This window comes from Podarcis raffonei, chromosome 5 (assembly GCF_027172205.1).
Source record: "Podarcis raffonei isolate rPodRaf1 chromosome 5, rPodRaf1.pri, whole genome shotgun sequence".
NCBI classification, from domain to species: domain Eukaryota; kingdom Metazoa; phylum Chordata; class Lepidosauria; order Squamata; family Lacertidae; genus Podarcis; species Podarcis raffonei.
Window position 1 is genome coordinate 51,452,243 of NC_070606.1, and position 24,119 is coordinate 51,476,361.

Genomic DNA, 24,119 nt, shown 5'->3' on the forward strand with positions numbered 1-24,119 from the left:
AGGTAGCAATAATTTGAAAAAGAAATAAATAATAGATGCTCTGGACATTTCAAGTAGGGCAGCAGCTTTCAGGAAAGATTTTTCCAACTCACCTTGCCAGCTGTCATTGCACACACAGAGTTTCTCTCCAGTCAAATCACAGTAGCCATGATCCGGACTTCCACAATTAGCTTTACAGTAAGGAATATCACAGGATTCTCCCTTCCAGTATTTGTCACATTCACAATACACCTGGCTTGGAATGGAGCTACTAGTTGTACACTTTCCATGCCCTGAGCAATTATTAGGACATGAATTTATTCTGTAATAAAGAAGATCAGAAGAAAGGAAGGAAATGGAGAAATGACACGCTGATTTTCAGGCCTTTATTTATACTTTAATATAATTGGGGAGGAAATCATTTCATGAAAGAGATAAGAAAATGGTTTCTAGCTGTAACCTTCAAACTTCTTACATCAGTGTTATCTCACGGAAGTCAAATGGAGCTATCTGATGAGCCATTCAAACGGCAAAATCAGAATTAGAAACAAATTATACTATGATAAGCAAAATATCAAGAGGTCATTCAAGAGGTTATGTTTTTATATTTCCAGTCTAGTATCTTATTATACTGTTATAAAGTTAGACCTAGAGGGGCAAATCGGAATAAGCAAGTGTCAAGCCAAGAAAACAATGGACGCAAAATACACTTTTCTTTCAGCTGAAAACGAACATGACATGGATTTCAGCTTCACTGCAAGTGAAACAATTATTTGCAGTATTTTTCTTTTGATAGTTTCCATGCAGGAAATTTATAATATTCAATGAGTTCTTAATGTCATAACATTTTAATGCTAGCCTTACACTGTCCCTCAAAATATTATGATTATATTTATTGATCAAGGAATGAAAGGAATAAAATAATGTATATGTTATGTGCAAAGAGCCAAAGTATTAATATCTTACTAATATGAGTAATCTTACTCCTCAGTTTGGTAAAAAGAACAAATCTATTCCAAGACCAGGGATGCATATAGACTTCAAGGACACTATCAAGCCTGAGCCTATATTAATAGACCTCAAAGGCCAATCCCAGTACAACATACCCTGTAAAGACCAGAGCTTGCTCCTCAGTCCCTCCAACCTTTCTCTAGGATGCAGGAGTTTAGCTAGGTTTTACTTCTGTTTGTCTTTAATTATCTACCTGCTTCTTATTTATTTTATTTACTGAATTGGTACACTGCCCTTCATGTATAGATCTCAGGGTGGTTCACAAGATAAAAACACAAAATACATGAACAAAACAATAACTCTGCTCCCTCCATCCCTCCAGCAACACATTTAGAAGGGTATAGGATGTTAATCAGCCAAAGGCCTGGTTAAAGAGAAATGTTTTTGCCTGGTGCGTCAAGGCGCCTGATGAACTTCCCTGGGCAGAGCATTCCACAAATGGGAAGCTGCTGCAGAAAGGGCCTGTCCTCGTTTTGCTACCCTCCAGACCTCTCATGGAGGCGCCATATATAGAAGGGCCTCAGATGATGATTGCAGGGTCCAGGTAGGTTCATATGGAGAGAGGCGGTCCTTAAGGTATTTTGATCCTGAGCCGTTTAAGGCTTTATAGGTTAAAACCAGCACTTTGGCTGCCAATTATTTTCTGGGCCAAATTCAATGTAGTAGGCATAATACCCTCAAACTGTCTTACCCTGGTGAGCAACCTGGCATCAAATTTTGCATCAGCTGAAATTTCCAAACCATCTTCAGATGCAGCCCTACGTTGCTTCTGACACTTCAGAACTTTGTTTGCCTTCTCTGAAATCCAATTTCTGGCTGTTTGGGATCATGTTTTTGTCTCTGGACCACTTGGGATGACAGCCAACTCCCCTGGGTCCTAAAACTCCACTTCTTAGAGCCTGACCTCACTGATGTATTTTTACCAGGTGGTAACACTTGCTGATTGCAGGATACTACCAAGCACTTAATATTTTTACCACAGATGGATAAAATTATCCTAAGAACTTGACAGGATGGTGCAGATAACTGGTTTACCAAGAATTTACCCACACACTATACTATAGAATAGCAGAATTTACCCCAGGCATAGGCAAACTCGGCCCTCCAGCTGTTTTGGGACTACAACTCGCATCACCCCTAGCTAATAGGACCAGTGGTCAGGGATGATGGGAATTGTAGTCTCAAAACATCTGGAGGGCCGAGTTTGCCTATGCCTGATTAACCCCCTTGGTAAATAGCATCATCTAAGGTCAGTGTAGTAGTTCTAACCAGTGTTCCTATGGGATGCTTAGGGAGACTGGCACGGATAAGATGCTACACCTGGCAGTGTATTTTCCTTGCAGACAGATGTAAAGAGGGCACTCACATTAACCTCCTAGCACTGTGCTGGGTGTAGCATACCTTCACAACCCTAGGCCAAGGGACCCACTCCAAAAGCCATTCCAGCCAAGCTGTCTTATCTACTCAAGGTCTAAAAACATTACTAATATACAATGTCTTGACCTGATTTGTTCATATCATATTAAAATCCTTTTGTTCTACCTGATTTAATTTGTTCCACAATAAATTACCACACAGCCTCATAAATCAACAACTCAGTCATGGAAGAACACAATATTTATACTAATTGTTGTTCATGAAAGAACCTTTCTGATTGCATTTCTTCTCATGAGCATCTTTATATGAATTTGTATGAATTCTAACCCATTCTTTGCCAAACTCCCAATTTGCGTAAGACGTCTTCAAATATCGTAAGCCCCAAAACTTATCTACTAAGAGAAATATATCTCTGCTGATTAATAAACAACAAAATGATACTTACGAGTAAAAAATATTAAATCCTGTTAGATTATAAGCAGCATCACTAAAAAAGTGTAGCAATGCATATCCTGAAGTAGTAACAACTTCAGGTACAGTTTCATTTCCACGTACTTCAGGAACTATAAGACCACTGCAAAAGATTAAACATGAGAAGGTTAATGTAACGAGTAACATTGCAAATAAAAAAAATAAGAATGTGAATAATTCAGTGGGTGTTCAGTACAATTTGGAAACATTCCAGAATTTCATTCCATTGCCCTGATTGAAACAGAGTGTAAAAAATACAGAAATTCATGCATTCTTAATGGGACTGTGTCTTTTTTCTTAATTAAAAGAGCCTGTCTCAGATTTCTATGCACTGCAATTGAAATACTATATTAGGAAAATTCTTCAAAACATTTCAAAAAATACTAGTTTGTATGAAAATAGCTATTGGTGTGAAAAGATTGCATGATAAATTAAAGTATGTCGAAAGCAATATTTACTTTTTCCTACATTAAGTGTGAAATGCTTGGAACCAAGTTCATGTTGAAAGAATAGAAAAACAGTGAAGGAACTTTTAGTTTCAATCTGTTTGTTTCAAAATGTACTGAGCTGACTTGAAACCAATAAAAATAACCATGTTCATAATTATATTTAGGGTTGGAAGAACTGTGCAGGATGGAATGCATAAAAAAGTCAAGTGTGGTAAACTTTTAAGAACATGGGTTCACTCAAGGACTGATTAAAAACTGAACATGCCAATCCATGGTGGAGAACCACTAGCCCCCGGGCCTAACTGGGCCCAGCGGTGTTCCTCATTTGGCCGGCAAGGCCATTTTGGTCAAGCCACACCCACCTGTCCTACAGCAAATTTAAACTGTAATGCTAAATTTCCATTCACACAAAGATTTTCATAAAATTGTAATAGAAGCTATTAAGCTAAAGTACTTACCTAAATACTGCTATTAAAGGTGCATATATTGAATCTCCATCGTAAACATACATATGGTCCCAACTACATTCTGTGGCAAAATGATTAAATCTTAGTCTTAAAACTGAATTAGGACTAGAAGAAAAGAAAAAAACAGCAAGAACGTTAGCAATAGTCTGTTCAGAAATAGCGTAGCTTATAATACAATGTAAATAAATATAAGGATGCAATAAAGTAGTATGAAAAATGCAAGTATTATTTTCAAATGCAACTGTAAGCCTTCTTACTTATAATTATGCATGAAAGCAACAGTTTTGTATGTAGCGTTACTATTAATTTATTTTATTTTAATTAAATTTGTATACTGTCCGTCATCCATAAATCTTAGGGTGATTCAGAACATAAAAATACAAAATACATTAAAAAAATCAATAAACCTCAAATTATTATATTTACATACTGATTAACAGTAAACACCTATCTTACTTGTAAGTATATAAGAAAATGCTGTTAGTTCACTATCTTAAGTAAATCAGAGTTTATCAACCTGAGTACAAGCTATGCAGCTGTATGTCGTCCTCCCACAGGGGCACCATTGGGGGGGCCAGGGGACCAGCCCCCATATAATCAAGGAGGAGCCCGCCCACCGCCCAATTCCACAGCACTACTCAAAAGAATGTGCCAGGGCAAAGCGTCTTTGCACTGGCGCATCCCTTTGACAAGCCAGGGTGCCTCCCAGGAAAGTGCTCTGTCAATCTCCGCCAGGGACATACCAGTGTGAAATGTCTTCGCGCTGGCCTGTCCCTTTCAGGATTTCCAGGGCGCCTACCAGGAAACCGTTCTGGTGATCTCCACCAGGGATGCACCAGTGCAAAGTGTCTTTGTACTAGCACGTCCCTTTCACAATTGCCTGGGGGAAGGTGCCTGGCAATCTTGACGGGCCTCAAGGAGGAGGAGGAGGCGACCTTGCCGAGGTGGCCTTGACCTTGCGGCAGCGAATGAAAAAAAAGGTGGCTGGTGATGGAGGAGGTGGGAAACTGTCCGGCCAAGTTGGCCTGGCCAGGTTGGGGAGCAGCATGTATGTGACATCATGCATGTGCAACAGCCCAGCCCAGCCCCATGTTGGGGGCAACTCAGCATGTCCGTCTTCCCATTTCTCTTTTTCTCAACTTTCTGCACCTAGCTTCAGAAAAGTTATTTTAGTTTTTTAAACCACAGTTTTCCATGAACTGGTTAGCTGTGGTTCAAAGACCCCCTCCAAATGTGGATATGAATCCATAGCTGAGGGAGAAACCTAAAACCATAGCTTCCCAGTTCAGACATTATGGGAAACTATTATTTAAGAAACTAATAATAAAATTGTATACATGACGATTCAAATGTAAGTCTCAGAGATATCAGTAGGGCTTACTCTCAGGTAACCAGGTTCAAATTTCAAGCAGAGAATGTATGGGGAGAGAATGAAGAGGAAGTGTAGGGGCAAAAAGCTTGTTCCCATAAAACCATGGCATACTGAACCAGGTCTAGGATTGCTGGAACAAGCTAGAGAAATGCACGTGCAAAACAGAAATCAAAAGTATTAGAAATGAGTAATCAGTTATTGCAATTTTCATCTTTAAGTATATTAATTTCAGTGCATGGTAAATTTCATGTGTAACACATCCATTAACTGTGGTTTGGAAGCAGCTAAATCAATAAAAGCCATTTTCAGATTAAGGATATGCATGGAGCTGGCACCAGTACCTGGCATCCTTGGCCTGGCACACTGGTACTGACACCTGTTTTGCTCTCTCAACCGCCTGTTCTCTAACTGCAGGATTGCATGGTGGCGGCAGCCTGGTCTAGGAAACTGTCCACTATGTTAAAATTGCCCAAAACACCCAACACAGCATCTATTTCAGAAACTGTGGGGAACTGAAAGAAATTTAACATGACAGGTGACTACCCAGCCTCTGCTGAAAGGTAAGCCTGAGGCGGGCATGGCATCCATACTTCAAGCTGGACCCAGGCATGCAACAAACATTAGTGTTAAGTCCTCCTGGTCCATGATGCATTTCTGATTCAACGTTCAATGCAAAGCTTCCCTATTCCCGTTTTCAAAATTAAGCTGGAATAGGAAGTGTCCTGATTTGGAAATTCACCAGGAGATAGTGAAACTTTAGAGCAAACATTAGTAATTGTTTATCAAGGGGAAATGTTACACAGAACAATACTCTTTGCATAAAACTATGCTCTGAAGTTAAAAGCCTAGTTTATTACAGTGTTGGAGAACCAGTCCTCCAGATGTTGTTCAATTACAATTCCCATCATCCCTTATGCAGGCTGGTACTTATGGGAGTCCAACAACATTTGGAGGGCCACCAAATCCCCAGACTTGGTTTGCCAGAAGATATTAATATAAAATATATACTTACTATCCTTCAATTAACCATGTACATTTAGTTTTGTATTTATAATTTATTGGTCCATCTGTTAAATATCCAGAAGGTTCAGTTAACCTACAAAAGAATAAACCAGGAATAATTAGCCTTATAAGCCCATGTATTTTCCTCTCCTTAAGAACATACCTATATATAAATATATATTTAACTTGAGTAAAAATGTGTTTCAAAAACACAAACTTAATTGACATAAAAATATTTCCTACATTCTTCTTGTTAATATTTCTCATCTGCTTGCCCTAAAGTGACTTGTAGTGCAATAATAAAAATATAATAAAATAATATTAAAATAAAAGGTGAAAAATATCTGAACAGGTCTATTATGCATCGAATCCCCTAAAAAAAAGTGTGTATTGTGGAATAAACTAAGGTGGGTGGTCTTAGTATTGACCTATCTTCAATGGCCATTATCATGTGTCCTGCTAAAATATGGTTTAGTGTGATGTGCATGAACAGGAACAACCACAGTGTGCCTTAGGCTCTGTTACAGAAACCCTCCTATATGGCTGGGAGACATTCAAAATCTCTCACTTCTGCTTTTGGTTAACCCCTACTTGCCATGTTGTCCAGACTCAGAATTATGGTTTAGACTCAGAATTAATATTATCAATGATTAGTTAAACAAGCCATTAGAAACCAAAGTTTGACGACAGCTCGGTTTAAACTAACCACAGTTAAATTATAACTGTTGGTCCATGCAACAACAAAAACCATGAGTAACCAAACACAGAGACTTCCAAACCCTTGTCTCAGTCACATGCAAGGAGAAAGAGATAGGGAAGCGTGCCACTTATTCCTGCTTGTGCAAGCCATGTTAAAACCATGTTTAGTGTGGCATATAAATACAACCAGTGGTCATTTAGTGCACATCCCTTTCAAACAAATTGGTCCATAATTATATGGCCAAAGAGCATTTGGAATTGCATTAGGAACACTATGAAGAAGATGAGCATGGATAAGAAGAGATGGAAGGAAGACAGATGTGGTGGCAGCAGTGGCTGACAACTGATGAAGAGTGAAGGGGTCAACCTATAAGTAAACACATTATATTATAAATCATATTTAATACGTTATTTGTCTTGAACTTTTAAGTATGAATCCTTCCTCTCTTTGTTCCATGCCAATACTTGATATGCTATGTGTAAAACGAATAAAGGTGTGAAATAAATGGTAGCAGAGGAACAATAAAGCTGTAAAGAATGATGGTGTTAAGATTCAAGATTTAGTCTGGTGGCAGCTGGTACAATTTAAAAAAAAACATTTTTGATTAAGTGGAGGAGCTGAAGTGACAGTAAGCCCAAATATGCATTGGACCCAAACAATTTATAAATCAAAATCAACACTTTGCATAATATCTGAAATATGACAAGATACCATTGTAAAGCATTAAAGAATGCTGAAGTTCCATTTCCTCTCCTGAGACAGGTAGCAGTATTTTGAGGCATATGAAGCTTCTATATCATTTTCAAGAGCAATAGAGCATGTGGAAGTAATCAATCCAAAATAATTACCAATGCATAAATTAAAATACACCGCCAGTGTATCATTTGTGACCCTATTTGAAACCTTAGTTATAGTAAATAAACTCATATATTGTCTACATGCTGTCTCATTTCCCCATCCCCTCCCCCATATAAAAGGAATTGCTCCTATGGGTGAAATCAACAAGGCAGCACCCTTAGAAGAGACTCACCATGTATAGCATTAGCATAGAATACTTTGAGAAGTGCACAGTATTACTTTTTTATACTATACTATACTGACCAAGGCCTGCAAATGGTAAATATTTGTTTTTGTGTGAGAAGAAAAATTCTTCAAAATATTTACTTTACAAGCTGGGGGGGGGGGATGGTCTGGTTGGTCAATCATAAATATTTCCATAGAGTAATATTTTGCTTTTTATTTGCCTGAGGATACTTTACCAGCCAAGGTAAATTAAACAATTACATATAGGCAATAGAAAGATACTGTTCTCATGAAGCTGGTGCAAAGAAAAAAGATAAGTTGACTGTCAAATCAGTACTGCATTGAGACAGCTGCAGTCGCAAAGGATGAATAAAGACAGATAAGCAATTATTTTTGACAGAAGTTTAATACTGCCGGTGAACGACTAATGAAATAAAAAAAGTCACTTAAACAGAAGACTATTGCAAAGTATCAAAACAGAATTACTCCTTTAAGAAAACTTGTAATGAATTTCCAACCTGCCTCTGAGGGCTCATTGTGGGTACCAACACACCAAAGCAGCTCAGCAAGCAAAATATAAAAATGGTTCTGGAAAATATGGAATACTATAGAAATTCATTACAGTGTCCATGGTTAAACAGACAGGAATATATTAAAAGCCAGCTAGATCATTGGACGGGACAGGTGGGCAGGATCTTTCTTTTTAGCAAGCCCTTCATTTGTTTGAAAGCACATCACTTAATCAAGATTTCAATGCAAACCTCATCATGCAAAAGGAATGAGTTTGCATCAGAATTCCCTGCTACAAGGAACAATATTTGTTTTAGCAGGCATCTGCATAGAATTCTGCCAAACTGAGCAGAGTTTAACCCCTGCTTATTGGCTGATGCCGGGTGTGTGTGTGTGTGTGTGTGTGTGTGTTAAAACCTGTTGCCTTGGCTATACAACCAATGCAGGATTTAACACTGTCCTACCACCCACCAGCTGGGGGAAATGGCCTTGGTTGTCAAACTGGGCAGCTTGGCAGGGTTAACCTGCTTTAAAGAGTTAGAAGTTGTAACTCCACTGGACACTACTAAAGTTGTGGCATTCATTCAGTTTGGACCATGGCAAAGGATGTTAGGAGTTGGAACTTAACAATATCTGGAGGGACACAGGTTCCCCATCCCTGATTTAATAGGTAAGGTTAATTAGGGCTGCCATACGTCTGGACTTTCCCAGACATTACTGGTATTTCAAAGGCGGAATGTGGATCTTAAGCAAGTCAATCGAAAATCGCTCAACAACTATAGCAACCCTATAAATTAAAACATATTTTCTTTTTACTTCTCTTAAATAAAACACCACTGTGGTTTTTTATATTTAAACGTCTGGACAGTACAATTTTACAGATGGTGGGAACAGTTATTAATATAGCAGTGCTAGTTCTCTGTTGGGACAAATGCAATAGAAAGTTGTAATCAATAGCTATTGCCCGAGAGAGAGAGAGAGAGAGAGAGAGAGAGAGAGAGAAAGAGAGAGAGAACACAACACAATCATGTTTTTCTTCACTTGCTACTCTGCCTCACTGGTTTCAAGCGCTTGGCTTAGTTCTTTCTGGAATATGCATGCCAATCTTCAAAGCCATCCCTGTACAAGCTGCAAATAATTACCATTGATAAAATTACACATACCCTATTGGATGTGATAAAAAGGCTAGATATTTGAAATAACCAAATACTTTTTCTAAATTTTTTTTATCTCGCCATTATGTACAAGGTTACTTTAAATTTTATGCAACAATAATTCTATCATCATGTGTAAATCAAATATTCTAGTTACAAGACCATTATTATAATGGAAGGCCTGTAAGAGATTGACAAAAACATTTAACCCATTCCTGTATTATGTTAATATACAGAATGTGCATTTCCTTACATAAAATAGAAACATGGCTGCAAGTTTATATAATCAATGAAACTTAGAACCAATTCACACAGTAAGTATCTTCTGCATACAAGCATTCCAGGCTCCTCCTTGGTCACACATGTGCCTTCGTGGAATACAAACTGGGCTGTAGGTTTTTCAGTGAATATGGCACCTGAAAACACTGTAGTCACAATATGCTTCAGCAAATGCTCTAGCCACCACCAAAGGGGAAATGCACAGCTGTATGACCAAGGTGACCAATGAACCTTGAGCGAAGAAGGCCAAACTAGCAAGCCTATTCCTGGCATCTAGGCATTTTCTGCTCCTAAGGAGGGGTGAATATAGGACACAGCTGCCTGAACAAACTCACAGCGCTTGCAGGCAGTGGCACTCAATGCTTCAGGAAAGGTCAGGCAAGGATCGCTTCAGCATCACTGTCTCAAGGTGCATAGCACTTTCTAGCAGCAGCACCCAACAGTGCATGTTTCCCCCTTTTCCTCGAGAAATATTGATAGGGTGCTGACAACTACAACTGATTGCATAACCAATATCTCTAGACAAAACCTGTGCACACTTGATTATAATGGAATGGCTACCAGCGGTTTCCAAGCCTGATTCACATTAATACTCCCCATCCACCACAGGGGTACTCAAATACAGTGGTACCTCTAGTTACGAACTTAATTCGTTCCGGAGGTCCGTTTTTAACCTGGAACTGTTCTTAACTAGAGGCATGCTTTCACTAATGGGGCCTCTTGCTGCTGCTGTGCCACCGGCACACAATTTCCATTCTCATCCTGGGGCAACCTGAGGGGTTTGTAGCTCGAGGTACCACTGTATAGGAGAATTTGACTGTATGAACTGTATGAACTCAGCTATATGGTTTTAGCTGAGGTTAGATATAGGTATAAATATATATAGGTATAGATAGACAAACATACATATAAAACAATTAATTTCAAAAAGCATAATGTGTATTATTAGATTCATATACAAATTACTTGCAATAGAAACATCTCCTTGAAGCAGTAGCAAGGTAGCAGGTGCACTACAACATGAGCTTTCAAAAACATGGAAAGGACAAAAATTCCAGTGTTCTCAGAATATAACCACTATAAACATTACCAAAAAAGCCCAGCACTGCACAAGTGAAGGTTCATATAACAAAATAGGTCAAGTTTCAGCACCTGATATATGGACTAAATGAAGTGCTGACAGTATCCAAGCACACTTCTCCATTCCTTAAATAATTTATCTCCAGCAGAAATCAATGAAAATCTAATAGTATTCTGCTGTATCTCAAACAAGCCAGTAGAAACTCAGCTCAAACTACAGTACTCCCAGCTTTGTATGTGTTGTAAGCGAACAATGTCCTATAAATGACAAATATGAAGGTATCTGATAGGATTCTCTCCTAAGACAACTTAAATTGATAAGCATGTTTCAAATATTCTTGGAACCAAGGAAACAATGGTCATAAAAAACTCTATTAGACAGCTATAGAAACATTACAATTAGGGGGAATTAGATAAGCAGCTATCTCAGCCATCACTCTCAATTAAATAGAATTATAACCTTGCATAAAGTCTATGGAAATTGAGGACATACCAGTACACGAGCAAGTTTGCAAAGAAAACCAACACCACAAAAAAATCCTTTAAATTTGGTAAAAGAATGATCCTATATAGGTTGTGGGAAAGGCCATATGGGTGGTGACATACATGTGGAGGAAGTAACATTTGAACCATCCTTTGGCATATGTATGGGACGTGGGTGGCACTGTGGTCTAAACTACTGAGCCTTGGGCTTGCCAATCAAAAGGTCAGTGGTTTGAATCCCCGCGATGGGGTGAGCTCCCGTTGCTCGGTCCCAGCTCCTGCCAACCTAGCAGTTCGAAAGCACAGCAAAAGTAGATTAATAGGTACCGCTCCGTCCGGAAGGTAAATGGCATTTCCGTGCGCTGCTCTGGTGTCAGTGTTCCGTTTCACCAGAAGTGGCTTAGCCATATTGGCCTCATGACCCGGAAAAACTGTCTGCGGAGCGGACAAACGCCAGCTCTCTTGGCCTGTAAAGCAAGATGAGCGCCGCAACCCCAGAGTCGTTCGCGACTAGACTTAACTGTCAGGGGTCCCTTTACCTTTACCTTTGCCATATGTAAAAAGCTCCCAAAGTGCTGATGATGCAGAGGCCGCAATAGTCTTCTAAATCACTCAAGGTGTGTGTTCTGTCACTAAAATGCTGGTGCATGCCACGCACCATGAGTACACTGAAACATATTGTCCCTTTATATACTGGCATTCACCCAATGATCTGCAAGGTATCATCCTTTTAATTCCCAAATTCTTCTCTACCTGCTTGAATCTCAAGATCTGAACCTCAAAAGAATAGGTGATGCTGGGCACATAAAAGCTGCAGAGTACTTGCTATGAGGTCAACCTTTCTTTCTGAAGCAGCAGTTGCTGTGACACACACTCTCACCTAAATAGGCCTAATCAGGCTCAGTGAGCGTATCATGAAGTTCAAGGCCTGACTGACTTGTACTAACAGCAAACGCAAAAGCACATAATTTTCATTTTCAGCTATTTATTTTCATAATGAAAGTCTATCTATCTGAACAGAGTGAAATTAGAGTGAGGTGATGTCATATTGTATTGTGAAGGATGCATGAACAGAGATGAGCAGAATCCCTGACTGCTGCAGATTCAGTTACCTCTGATTATCGTGATCTTTCCCTGTATCAAGGAGATGCCAAGGGGACGCTGTGATTCTGGGGATGAAGGTACTAAAAGTGGAGGAAGCAGCTTTCCTGGGGGGCGGGGTATAGAAGCAGCGTACAGTACAGTGAGAACAAGAACTGGAAGAAATGCCCTAACAGGTCTCTAGCCTGGGGAAGGAAGGAAGGAAGGAAGGATGGATGGATGGATGGATGGATGGATGGATGGATGGAAGAACAGAAATCTAATAGTGCAGAAAGATTTGATGATTTGATAAAACTTGAGAAATGGCAATCTAGCTCAAAATATATGAAGCATAACAAGGCACTTATTGTATTATCAAAGTAGCGGTTTTATTAATAATAGTGTGATTCTATTTAATAATTAGGGACGCGGGTGGCGCTGTGGGTAAAAGCCTCAGCGCCTAGGGCTTGCCGATCGAAAGGTCGGCGGTTCGAATCCCCGTGGCGGGGTGCGCTCCCGCTGCTCGGTCCCAGCGCCTGCCAACCTAGCAGTTCGAAAGCACCCCCGGGTGCAAGTAGATAAATAGGGACCGCTTACTGGCGGGAAGGTAAACGGCGTTTCCGTGTGCTGCGCTGGCTTGCCAGATGCAGCTTGTCACGCTGGCCACGTGACCCGGAAGTGTCTCCGGACAGCGCTGGCCCCCGGCCTCTTGAGTGAGATGGGCGCACAACCCCAGAGTCTGTCAAGACTGGCCCGTACGGGCAGGGGTACCTTTACCTTTACCTTTTATTTAATAATTACATTTTTAAAAACTCAGAAGCTACTTTCAATCCCTATGAAAAAAGGGAAATATCCATCTTCTAAATAAAGTAATAACTGCATCCCCATTATGAAGCCATATTGATTCTCTTTCTGGAAGATGGGAATTGAGAAGAAACAGCAAAAGCTAACATAAGCTGGTTGTCTTTCTAGGAATTTGGAAAATGCATCTTCCTACATTGATCAAGTAATCATTGTTACTGCTCTTTCAAGTAACTGCACTTTTCTAGCTAAAAGCAAGCAGAAAAGATTTGGCTGACATGAGGTTCAAAGGCAAATACAAACATTTTCCTGATTTCATAACTGAAAATAAGCCTGCACAGAGAAAATCTTGCATATTTTATGTCACCCATACTACTTGGAAAGAGAGGCAGCATTCTTACACATCCAGCTGGTGCTCTGAAGCAAGGCAAACTTATATTATATTCAGGCTAATCAACAATCCCAGTAGGAAAAGACACAATAAAAATAGGACTTATGCCACAAATACAGATGCTCAAAAGAAAGTCTTTATCTGGGCACTTTATCTGTACACTGTACAGTACTGTACTAAGCACCATGTAAGCCTTATTCATCTCATATGCTGACTCTGTCTATTAAACAGCCACATGTTCATTTGAAACTCCATATGAAGCCTACACAGATAGCCTGCTTCTGTGTGTTCAGGACCCTCATTCGGCAGAAGTACCTGATCACATATAAACAGAGCCTGTCCATGCAGGGTGCTTGCATACACATAGGCTTGGTTAACAATTTCAAATAAACATGGCAAACGGGGCTTCTTCCTCCCGTATTCATGAATATGTTGAACAAACAGAGCTAGCCTATCATAATCTGTAAACAGAATAAAGAGAAGGGAAACACACTGGCAATTTATGGTTAGGTAGAACCACTTTAATACAGTGGTACCTCGGGTTACATACGCTTCAGGTTACATAGGTTCAGGTTACAGACTCCACTAACCCAGAAATAGTGCTTCAGGTTAAGAACTTTGCTTCAGGATGAGAACAGAAATTGTGCTCCGGTGGCATGGCAGCAGCAAGAGGCCCCATTAGTTAAAGTGGTGCTTCCGGTTAAGAACAGTTTCAGGTTAAGAACGGACCTCCGGAACAAATTAAGTACTTAAACCGAGGTACCACTATATAGTGCATCAGTCTTTAAAGTCATTGTTACCTAAAACCTAGTTCAGAGTTTTAACTTAAGCCTTCTGAGGTAGCCAGCTAAAGCTTTCTAATGCTGCATGTGTCTTCTAACTTCTCACTTTCTCATACATATATTTATGACAAGCTTCTAATCAACAATTACCCCCAAGAGGACAAAGGATTTCTACCTACATCCTGAGCCTCAAGATAGATGATTATCATGCAATGTGCTTTCTGGGGCACTGGTCTGCTTAGCAAAAATAATTGCATCCTGCTAAAAATAATTTAAGCTGCAACCTCTGACAGAAGAAGCAGAAGCAGTTTACTTGGCATTCTCACCCTTTTAGCAAACATTATATCAGGGCAAGTCATTAGCTGCATACTACTTTAAAGATGCTTTGGGGAAAGGAAAGCATACTGCTGAAAGTTTAAAAGTCATCCTCATGCCAACTATGGAGGTAGACATCTGCACACCAGGGCTTCGTTTGAGCCTGGTCACACCAAGTCTCAGTATCAGAATTTGTTAAGAAATGCCAAGGCTCAATCTTTAAACACAATATCATGTATTATTTATTTGCTTTATTTATTTATTTATTTTGAAAATAGTTATCATCCTTTCTTGGAAGTCTGTAAAGGGGATTTAAATATATTGCATTTGTACAAGTTTTATAGCTAGTCCAGCTATGAAGCCTATGGATTACAAATGTTTGGCAACTGAAGACGACAAACAGGGTTTGGCCAATTCATCTATGGAGCACTTGCTTTTAATTGGCATTTGGCCTATAAGTAAATATAGGAGTGCATTCCTAATATTTGTCTGTAGTGTACATTTTACCTTATGGGATATAGAAATACTTTCATGTTTGTGAACTCATAATTTAGTATTTCACCTTAAGTCTTGCTCTTTAGCAGAATAAGAGTATGGAACTTTTTTCTACTTCTATTTTAGCAAACAACATTAAGCATATCACCAACAGAGTCCATCAGTGGAAGAAGGCCCCCACCCCAGCTTGATTAGAAATTTGGCTCAATCAAAAGAGCTAAGAAGACAGAAAAGATTTTTTTTGCAACGCAAAAATTTTACAAGCAATTTTTTTTTACTCCCATTGTACTTGTAATAATCATAGAACAAAACACAGAATTGTAGTGTTCAAAGGGACACAAAGGGTCATACAGTCCAACCTTCAACAATATAAGAATCACAGTTAAAGAATCCATGGCACATGTCCATCCAACTTCTGTTTAGAAACTTCCAGAGAAAAAGAATCCTCAAAACGCAGTATTGTCTGAATACCAACTGCTTCATGAGCCCCCACTACTCCACGATCTGGCCTAGATTCTGAAGTAGCCCCACTACCATCACAGAGGTGGGGAAAGAGTGATGCCACAAAGTTTGGCACTATTTCCCCCATGTTTTAATACCAAGCTGACTATTTAAAAATGATCAGATCCTCAAGCAGGTCATAGATCAAAGAAATGTAGACTTGAAAGGAACAACAAGGGTCATCTGGTCCATCTCCCTGCAATGCAGGAATCTTTTGTCCAGCATACCCTGAGATTATTTTGCCCAACATGGGGCTCAAACCCACAAGTGAGGTTAAGAGTCTCATGGTCTACTGACTTAACTGTAAATTCTCCCCCGCTGCCATCCCGTTCTCTGGGAATAATCTCCTTCCTTTGAGGGCTCCTCTCATCTCTTCACTTGACCCTGTTTCTGTAACTTAAAATTTCTGGACAATTTCTTTAGTTCGAGCCAAGGTTGTAGTTATTAGAGATGTTATAATTTATACATCCTAGTGTTTTAACTTAAATTATTCATGTGTGCTGTCAGCTTTAATTGCACTTCACCATAGCCTTTGACTTAGTATAGAAAGTGTCTGAACCACTCCTATTTATGGATTTCATAAGATAAAAGGAAACTGTATTTCCCTTTCCCCATGTTTTACCTTGCAAGTGGGAGAGAAGAGAAAAGAGGAACATAAAACATTAAAATTACTGGATATCTGGTCAACAAGCAAGTAGGAACAAACATAAAATGCATTTTTCTGTGGCCAAACTATAGGTTGCAATGCACACAACTATCATCTAACAGCCCATTTTAAATTTGCATTTTAAACCCTGTGGAGGTAATGCTGTAAATATTGAGCAGAGGTGAAGTCTTGTGCCCCCTTCTCTAATTGCTCCCACTGGAAGCTATTTTCCCTTATCTAAATGAACCATCACATTACAGGCCTTTGCATTAACAAGTAACTTGTGTCTTGTTCAGCCTTCTTAATTTTAAAAACAAATATGAACAAGAGATGATCAGTCTGCCATTTTCTTCAGCCTGATTTATTCATCATGGTCAATCCTGTTATTATTATTTATTATTTATTAAATTTATATAACACCCTATACCTACAGGTCTCAGGGCAGTTCACAAGATAAAATCACAATATAAAAACATGAAATACACAATCAAAATAAAAACAAAAGCAACCCAATAACCTCCCCTCAAACACATTTCAAAAGGGCATTAGATGTTAATCAGCCAAAGGCCTGGTTAAAGAGGAATGCCTTTGCCTGGTGCCTAAAGATGTATAATGAATGCACCAAGTGAACCTCCCTCGAAAGAGCATTCCACAAACGGGGAGCCACTGCAGAAAAGGTCCATTTTCATGTTGCCACCCTCCAGACCTCTCATGGAGGGGGCAAACAAAAAAGGGCCTCAGAAGATGATCTCATGGTCTGGGTAGGTTCATATGGAAAGATGTGGTCCTTGAAGCATTGCAGTCCTGAGCCATTTAAGGCTTTATAGGTCTAAACTATGGTTACCAGATTTTTTTCAAGGAATCCGGGGACACTTTTTATTTTTATTTTAAATTTCATGCTTTATTATTTTAGGAAAGGGTTGCCCAGAGTTCTTGACCTGTTTTTAAGGGGGGACCCCAAAGTTGTCGGGTGCGCACCTCAACACAAGGTAGGCGGAAAAGCCCATCTACAAACACACAAACACCAAAAAAAAGAGAGGTTGGGGGGAGGGAGAGATTGAGTAAAGGCGCTCACTGGTCTTGGGAAAACACGCATTAAAACACACACACAAGGTACTGGCTTCCCATAACCGGGAGACCGCTGGAGGGCGAGTGTAGTCTTTATGGAGATTTAACTGGAGGTGGTGGTGTCTTGCTACCAGAGGTGGACAAACAGCAGACTCGCACGAGAGTCACACGAGAGGCTGCTGGTGCCGGAGGAGGTGAGGAGGGAGGCTCCGTCTCCTGAGAACGTTTCAACCTCCACCCCCGCGCCCCACTCCTGGCAGGATGGCAGCGTGGCACTGCCAGGGACAAGGGGCATCGCAGCGCCTTCCTTGCTCCCCCCCATTAAACTCACCATCTCTGCAGTGGCCGTTGGAGAGAGAGAAGGGAGAGAAAGGAGCCTGCCCGCCTACCCGCCTGCCTTCCTCCCCCCGTTTCTCCCTCAGCCTTTGCTTTTGCGCCTCTTTGTCCCTGTGAGAAGCCACCACCGTGCTCCATCTCTCTCTCACAACGCGGCACCGCTCTTTTCTATGCTTCTCCTCTTCTTCCCCACCTCAGTGCCTCACTCACCCCAACTTGGGCTCTTCTGCTGCAGGCGGCTCTGTGTGAGTTCAGGGTGAGCATTGATCGAGGAAGTGAGCCAGAAGGAAGCTCTCTGGCTCGCGCCTCGGTTTAAATAGCCACCCCCCCCCCGCCAGCAGATTGGCTGGCTGTTGCCTTGCCGGAAGTCCCCAGGCATAAATCCGGGGACATTGATTAAAATCTGGGGACATTCCGGGGGCAGATTTTGTCCAGGGACAGATTGGTGAATCTGGGGACTGTCCCTGTGAATCCAGGGACTGTCCCCAGGAACCAGGGATGTCTGGTAACCCTAGTCTAAACCAGCACTTTGAATTGGGCCTGGAAACTAATTGGTAGCCAGTGCAGTTGGGCCTAGATAAGTGTAATACAGTGGTGCCCCGCAAGACGAATGCCTCGTAAGACGAAAAACTCGCTAGACAAAAGCGTTTTTCGTTTTCGATGTGCTTCGCTAGACGAATTTCCCTAAGGACTTGCTTCGCAAGATGAAAACGTCTTGCAAGTTTGTTTCCTTTTTTGTAAAACCGTTAATACCCAGCGTGCATTGCTTGAAGAGGTGCAGTTGCGACTTGAACTTCGAGGAGCAACACAAAAAGGCACACGGTGTGGTAGCCTTTTTTGAGGTTTTTGAGGACTTTTTGAAGCTTTTCCAAAACTTCTTTTGCATCCATTTGGTAAGTTAAACTTTTAAAACTTGTTTGGGGTTTTTTGGATTTTGGGTTGGGGTGTTTGGAATTGAAGGACTTGGTGTTGGGGAGAGGTTTGCAAGAATCTGGGAGCTTGTGTGGTTTTTTTCTGCATTTTTATGATTTTCTGTGACCATTGGGCCATGTGGTTTTTTAAAAAAAAAATTCTGGGTTTGAATTTCTGTGTGGTGGGTGGCTGGGGGAACAGTTGGGGAGAGGTTTGCAAGAATCTGGGAGCTTGTGTGGGTTTTTTCTGCATTTTTATGATTTTCTGTGACCATTGGGCCATGTTGTTGTTGTTTTTAATTTTTCTGGGTTTGAATTTCTGTGTGGTGGGTGGCTGGGGGAACAGTTGGGGAGAGGTTTGCAGGAATCTGGGAGCTTGTGTGGGTTTTTTCTGCATTTTTATGATTTTCTGTGACCATTGGGCCATGTTGTTTTTTAAAAAAAATTTCTGGATTTGAATTCCTGTGTGGTGGGTGGCTGGGGGAACAGTTGGGGAGGGGTTTGCAACAGTTGGGGAGGGGCTGGGGGAACAGTTGGGGAGGGGTTTGCAACAGTTGGGGAGGGGTTTGCAATTTCTGTGTGGTGGGTGGGTGGCTGGGGGAACAGTTGAGGTTTTTGAAGACTTTGGTGATTTTTAAAGCTTTTCCAAAACTTCTTTTGCAGCCATTTGAGGATTTTGAAGACTTTGGTGATTTGCAGCCATTTCGTAAGTTAGACTTTTAAAACTTTTTGGGGGGGTTTTGGATTTTGGGTTGGGGTGTTTGGAATTCTAGGACTTGGTTCTGTGTTTGATTTTCTGTGTGGTGGGTGGCTGGGTGCTGCCATGGGACCCAAGAAGACTGCTGCTGCAGAGGCCGGCGAGAGGAAGAAGGAGAAGGTGACGCTGGAAATGAAGAAGGAGATCATCCGGAAGCACGACGGTGGAATGCGTGTGACAGACCTCGCCAGGGAGTACGGCAGGAATCCATCGACCATTGGGACCATCCTGAAGATGAGGGAGAAGATCCTTGCGACGGATGCAGCCAAGGGAGTCACCAGGATCATGAAGAACCGCCCAGCTGTTCTGGAGGAGGTCGAGAAGTTGCTGCTCATCTGGTTAGAAGAGAAGCAGCGTGCAGGGGACACAGTGACTGAGGCCGTCATTTGCGAGAAGACCTTGCACGCAGACCTCGTCCGGGAACAGCCAGGAACCTCAGCCGAGCCAGAAGTCTTCAAGGCAAGCAGAGGTTGGTTTGACCGGTTCAAGACAAGATCTGGAATCCACAGCGTAGTCAGGCATGGAGAGGCTGCCAGTTCTGATGTTCCTGCGGCTGAAGACTTTGCAGCGGAGTTCCTGGAGGTTGTGAAGACGGAGGGCTACGTTCCACAGCAGGTCTTCAACTGCGACGAGACCGGGCTGTTTTGGAAGAGGATGCCCAAAAGGACTTTCATCACACAGGAGGAAGCCAAGTTGCCTGGCCACAAGCCCATGAAGGACCGTCTGACCCTGCTCTTCTGTGCCAATGCAAGCGGCGACCTGAAGATCAAGCCCCTGCTGGTGTACCACTCGGAGAACCCACGGGCCTTCAAGAAACACAAGGTCGACAAGGAGCAGCTGAGTGTCATGTGGCAATCCAACAGCAAGGCTTGGGTCACACGTGTGCTGTTTGTGGACTGGGTCAATCTTGCTTTTGGCCCTGCTGTCAAACAGTACCTGCTGGACAACGACCTGCCGCTGAAGGCTTTGCTTCTGATGGACAATGCTCCTGCTCATCCTAAAGGCCTTGAGGAGGACTTGTTGGAGGAGTTCAGCTTCATCAGCATCATGTTCCAGCCGCCTAACACCACGCCACTGCTCCAGCTGATGGATCAGCAGGTCATCGCCAATTTCAAAAAACTCTACACCAAGGAGCTTTTCAGGCGATGCTTCGAGGTGACTGACTGCACCACCATCACCCTGCGGGAATTCTGGAAGGACCACTTCGACATCGTCACCTGCTTGAAGATGATCACCACGGCCTGGAACGGGATCAGCCAGAGAAATTTGAATTGCGCGTGGCGCAGCCTGTGGCCGGACTGTGTGGCACCAAGTGACTCTGATGCACCAGAGTCAACAGTGGTGCATGACATTGTTGCCTTGGGGAGGACCATGGGACTGGAGGTCACAGAGGAGGATGTCAGCGAGCTGGTGGAGGAGCACGACCACGAGCTGACCACCCAGGAGCTGCTCGAACCACAGGCAGAGGCTGCGCAGGAGCAGGCCTCGCTGGAAGAGGAGGAAGCAACTGAGGAACGGCTGTCCTCCAAAGAACTGAGGGACATTTGCCAGAAGTGGAAGGATGTGCAGGCTTTTGCACAGCGGCACCACCCTGACAAGGACCTGGCACATGACCTTGGGGACACTTATGATATGAGGGTCATGTCGCCTTTCAGGGAGGTGCTGAAAAGGCGGATGAAGCAGCAGACCATGGACAGGTTCTTCAGCAAGAAGCAAAGAGTGGAAGAGTAATCTTCTTCGAGCGGTCCCCCAGAGTCTTAGAAAATGTATGGTACACTTTGTTGATTTTTAAATGTTTTTCTGTCATGTTTTGAAACTTAATTTATTTTTCCTTCAATTTTTGAACTGCTCTTTACAGTATGTGTGACTTTAAAAAGCAGTTAATAAACTCTTGTTGTACCAAATTTGGCTTTCTTTGCACTTTTTTTGACCATAGGAACGCATTAATTGAATTTCAATGCATTCCTATGGGATTTCGTGCTTCGCAAGACGAAAAATTCGCTAGACGAAAAAACTCGCAGAACGAATTAATTTCGTCTTGCGAGGCACCATTGTATGCTCAAACTGTCTTGCCCCGGTGAGCAACCTGGCTGCTGAATTCTGTACTATATGAAGTTTCCGAACAGTCTTCAGAGGCAGCCCTACGTATAATGCATTGCAGTAATCTAACCTTGAAGTTACCAGAGCATAGGCTAGTTGGGCTATCCTTGTCCAGATAAGGGCACAGCTAGGCCACCAGCTGAAGCTGATGGAATGCACTCTGTGCCACTGAGGCCACTTGAGCCGTGGCAGCAAAGGATCCAGGAGTACCCCCAAGCTATGAACCTGCTCCTTCAGAGGAAATGTAACCCCATCTAGAACAGGCAACCCAGTCATCTGGTCAAAGAAACCACCCACTAACAGTTTCTCAGTCTTATCTGGATTGAGTTTCAGTTTGTTTGCTCTCATTCAGTCCACTATCGAGACAAGATACCGTTCCTACAACTAGTAAACATGGAAATCCCTTAAAATAAGGGGTTGCTATTCAGCCTCCTCAATAGGCACATGTCTCAGATACAGATCTTCTAAGAGTCTCATGTAGTTAGATCTTTAGACACTGGCAATAGTACATCTTGGCAAATTCATCCAGTAACTTATAGTCATAGACTCACAGAAATGTAGCGTTGGAAGGGACCATGAGGGTCAACTAGTTCAACTCCCTGCAATGCAGGGGGTTTTTTGCCCAATGTGTTAGTGTACTATAATTGTCTATAGGCTTTCTTAATACATCCTGTACTCTAGCTGTTGTTGCCTGACTTTTCACTGGTAACTCCAGTTTAACAATCTATTGCCTTGCCACATACTGATATAGATTTAGTAAACAATTGATAAACTGATAAACAACAATAAGACCATGGGTTACACTTCTAAAACAAACCCTATAGCTAGAGCAGCAAGCTCAAATTTATGGACAACAATGGTCTAAAGTGCTTTCACAAGGCTTTTTTTTTTATAAATGCAGAGACATCCTAAGACTGCAAGATAATTTGTGGAAGCACCATGAGTTGCAACAGGAGAAGAAGCTGTACACTACAAATTACAGGTGATAAAATGAATACTGCATATATAATTAAACACTGTTGTCACAACTAGCAATGAAAAGTTACTCTGAGTAAAGGTTTTCATTAAATTCGTTTTATTTTTTTAAATATGGCCATCATCCATTCTGGTAACTGTATGTCAAAGTTTGGCCTGTGGATCTCTGTATTTGAATTCTTGTTTCTAGCTTGTTCAAATTTTACAGTTATATACTTCAGTGCTCCACTCATTTGAAATAATCATATATTTCTTTCTTCCCCAGCCACTAATAGGAACACAGATGGCCAGTGGAGAAATTGGTACATGCTTTTCCATGTGAAAAATTTAATTTCTGCAGAGAATTCAGAATGGGAGGCCCAAGGCAAACATAAGAGACTGAACATTAAATAGAAGTAAGCGTTTGGCTGATCTTCTAAGTTGCAAAGGAAATATAAAGTGGCAGTCAAATGGGAAAATGAAATAAAAACTGTTATGGCGTTAAAAAGAGCATGAAAGCATTTGTGGACCATATACATATTCCGGAAACCACACTGTAAAAAAAGAGCATAAGTCTATGGATGTTTACTTAGACATGAGCTCCAATTAACTCAATGGGACTTACTTCCAAGGAAACAGGTGTGAGATTCCATTGCATATTTATTATTTTACCTTTTTCTAGCATGTAAGAGCTTAATTTATCAATTTTTTGTAGAAAGATAAATGCAGCTGCATCAGTCACAGACCAATTCCTTGAAATAATTTATTCAATCCTGTGAAAACCAGTAAAGGTCTATTAAAGACCAAGGACTTCCCATCAATGCAAGAAGCAGTTTTCCTTTACTCTTGGGACAAACTGATGCTGGACGTTAAACATCTGGTGCACAGAAGCAACCCTCAAAAATTCAAAACTCTTGGAATAATCAGACACGTTTATTGTATGATTTATTTTTTTTAGTTTTCAAAAAGTTTGCTATATAAATGTTTTTAATCTACTACTAAGGAGAATTTCAAATCTTAACTTTCTCTCTTTCATGTGTCCTCAGTGACCTCTGTGCTGCATAATTTTATATGTTCTTTCCCCCTTTCAGCCAGACCTGCTACATTACACTAACAAGGATGTTTTCAAACACAGTCATGTCTCGTCAACAAGAACCTTTCATCTCACTTATGTAGGACAAGCAATATGAACTGACCTACTGCAAAACCTAGTTTACTTGCAAGGCAGTGAAGGAATATAATCTTTGTACCATTTCAGAAACAGACTGAGACTAACTTCCAAGCTCATTTTCTTATACAGCAGTGAACACTATTAGTCCTCTGCTTTCCATTACAGTGGTACCTAGGGTTAAGAACTTAATTCATTCTGGAGGTCCGTTCTTAACCTGAGGTCCCACTTTAGCTAATGGGGACTCCCGCTGCCAATGCGCCGCCGCACGATTTCTGTTCTCATCCTGAAGCAAAGTTCTTAACCTGAGGTACTATTTCTGGGTTAGCGGAGTCTGTAACCTGAAGCATCTGTAACCCGAGGTACCACTACATAAAGTTCAGAACCAGCTTTGATTCTCCTGGACCTACTTCGAGAAAAGGTTACTTTTTTGCAGCACAGATTGACTCATACTAAT

General features: G+C 41.3%; 1 protein-coding gene and 1 long non-coding RNA gene across 5 annotated transcripts in view; one reads left to right on the forward strand and one right to left on the reverse strand.

Annotated features, from left to right (window-relative positions):
* ATRNL1 (attractin like 1) overlaps nucleotides 1-24,119 on the reverse strand; it is a 498,126-nt gene that overhangs the window by 428,820 nt on the left and 45,187 nt on the right. For 3 of the 4 annotated variants that reach the window (XM_053389093.1, XM_053389094.1, XM_053389096.1), the window contains exons 2-5: nucleotides 6,139-6,222; nucleotides 3,746-3,859; nucleotides 2,813-2,941; nucleotides 93-301 (exon numbers count right to left, since the gene is read on the reverse strand). In XM_053389093.1, coding sequence (XP_053245068.1) covers nucleotides 93-301; nucleotides 2,813-2,941; nucleotides 3,746-3,859; nucleotides 6,139-6,222 — 536 coding nt within the window. The remainder of the gene's footprint in view (nucleotides 1-92; nucleotides 302-2,812; nucleotides 2,942-3,745; nucleotides 3,860-6,138; nucleotides 6,223-24,119) is intronic. The other variant, XM_053389095.1, reaches the window with a different exon arrangement.
* On the forward strand, nucleotides 17,812-22,884 carry LOC128414212 (uncharacterized). The gene is made up of 3 exons (XR_008330611.1): nucleotides 17,812-18,028; nucleotides 22,442-22,522; nucleotides 22,781-22,884. It is a non-coding gene; the product is annotated as an uncharacterized LOC128414212 (long non-coding RNA).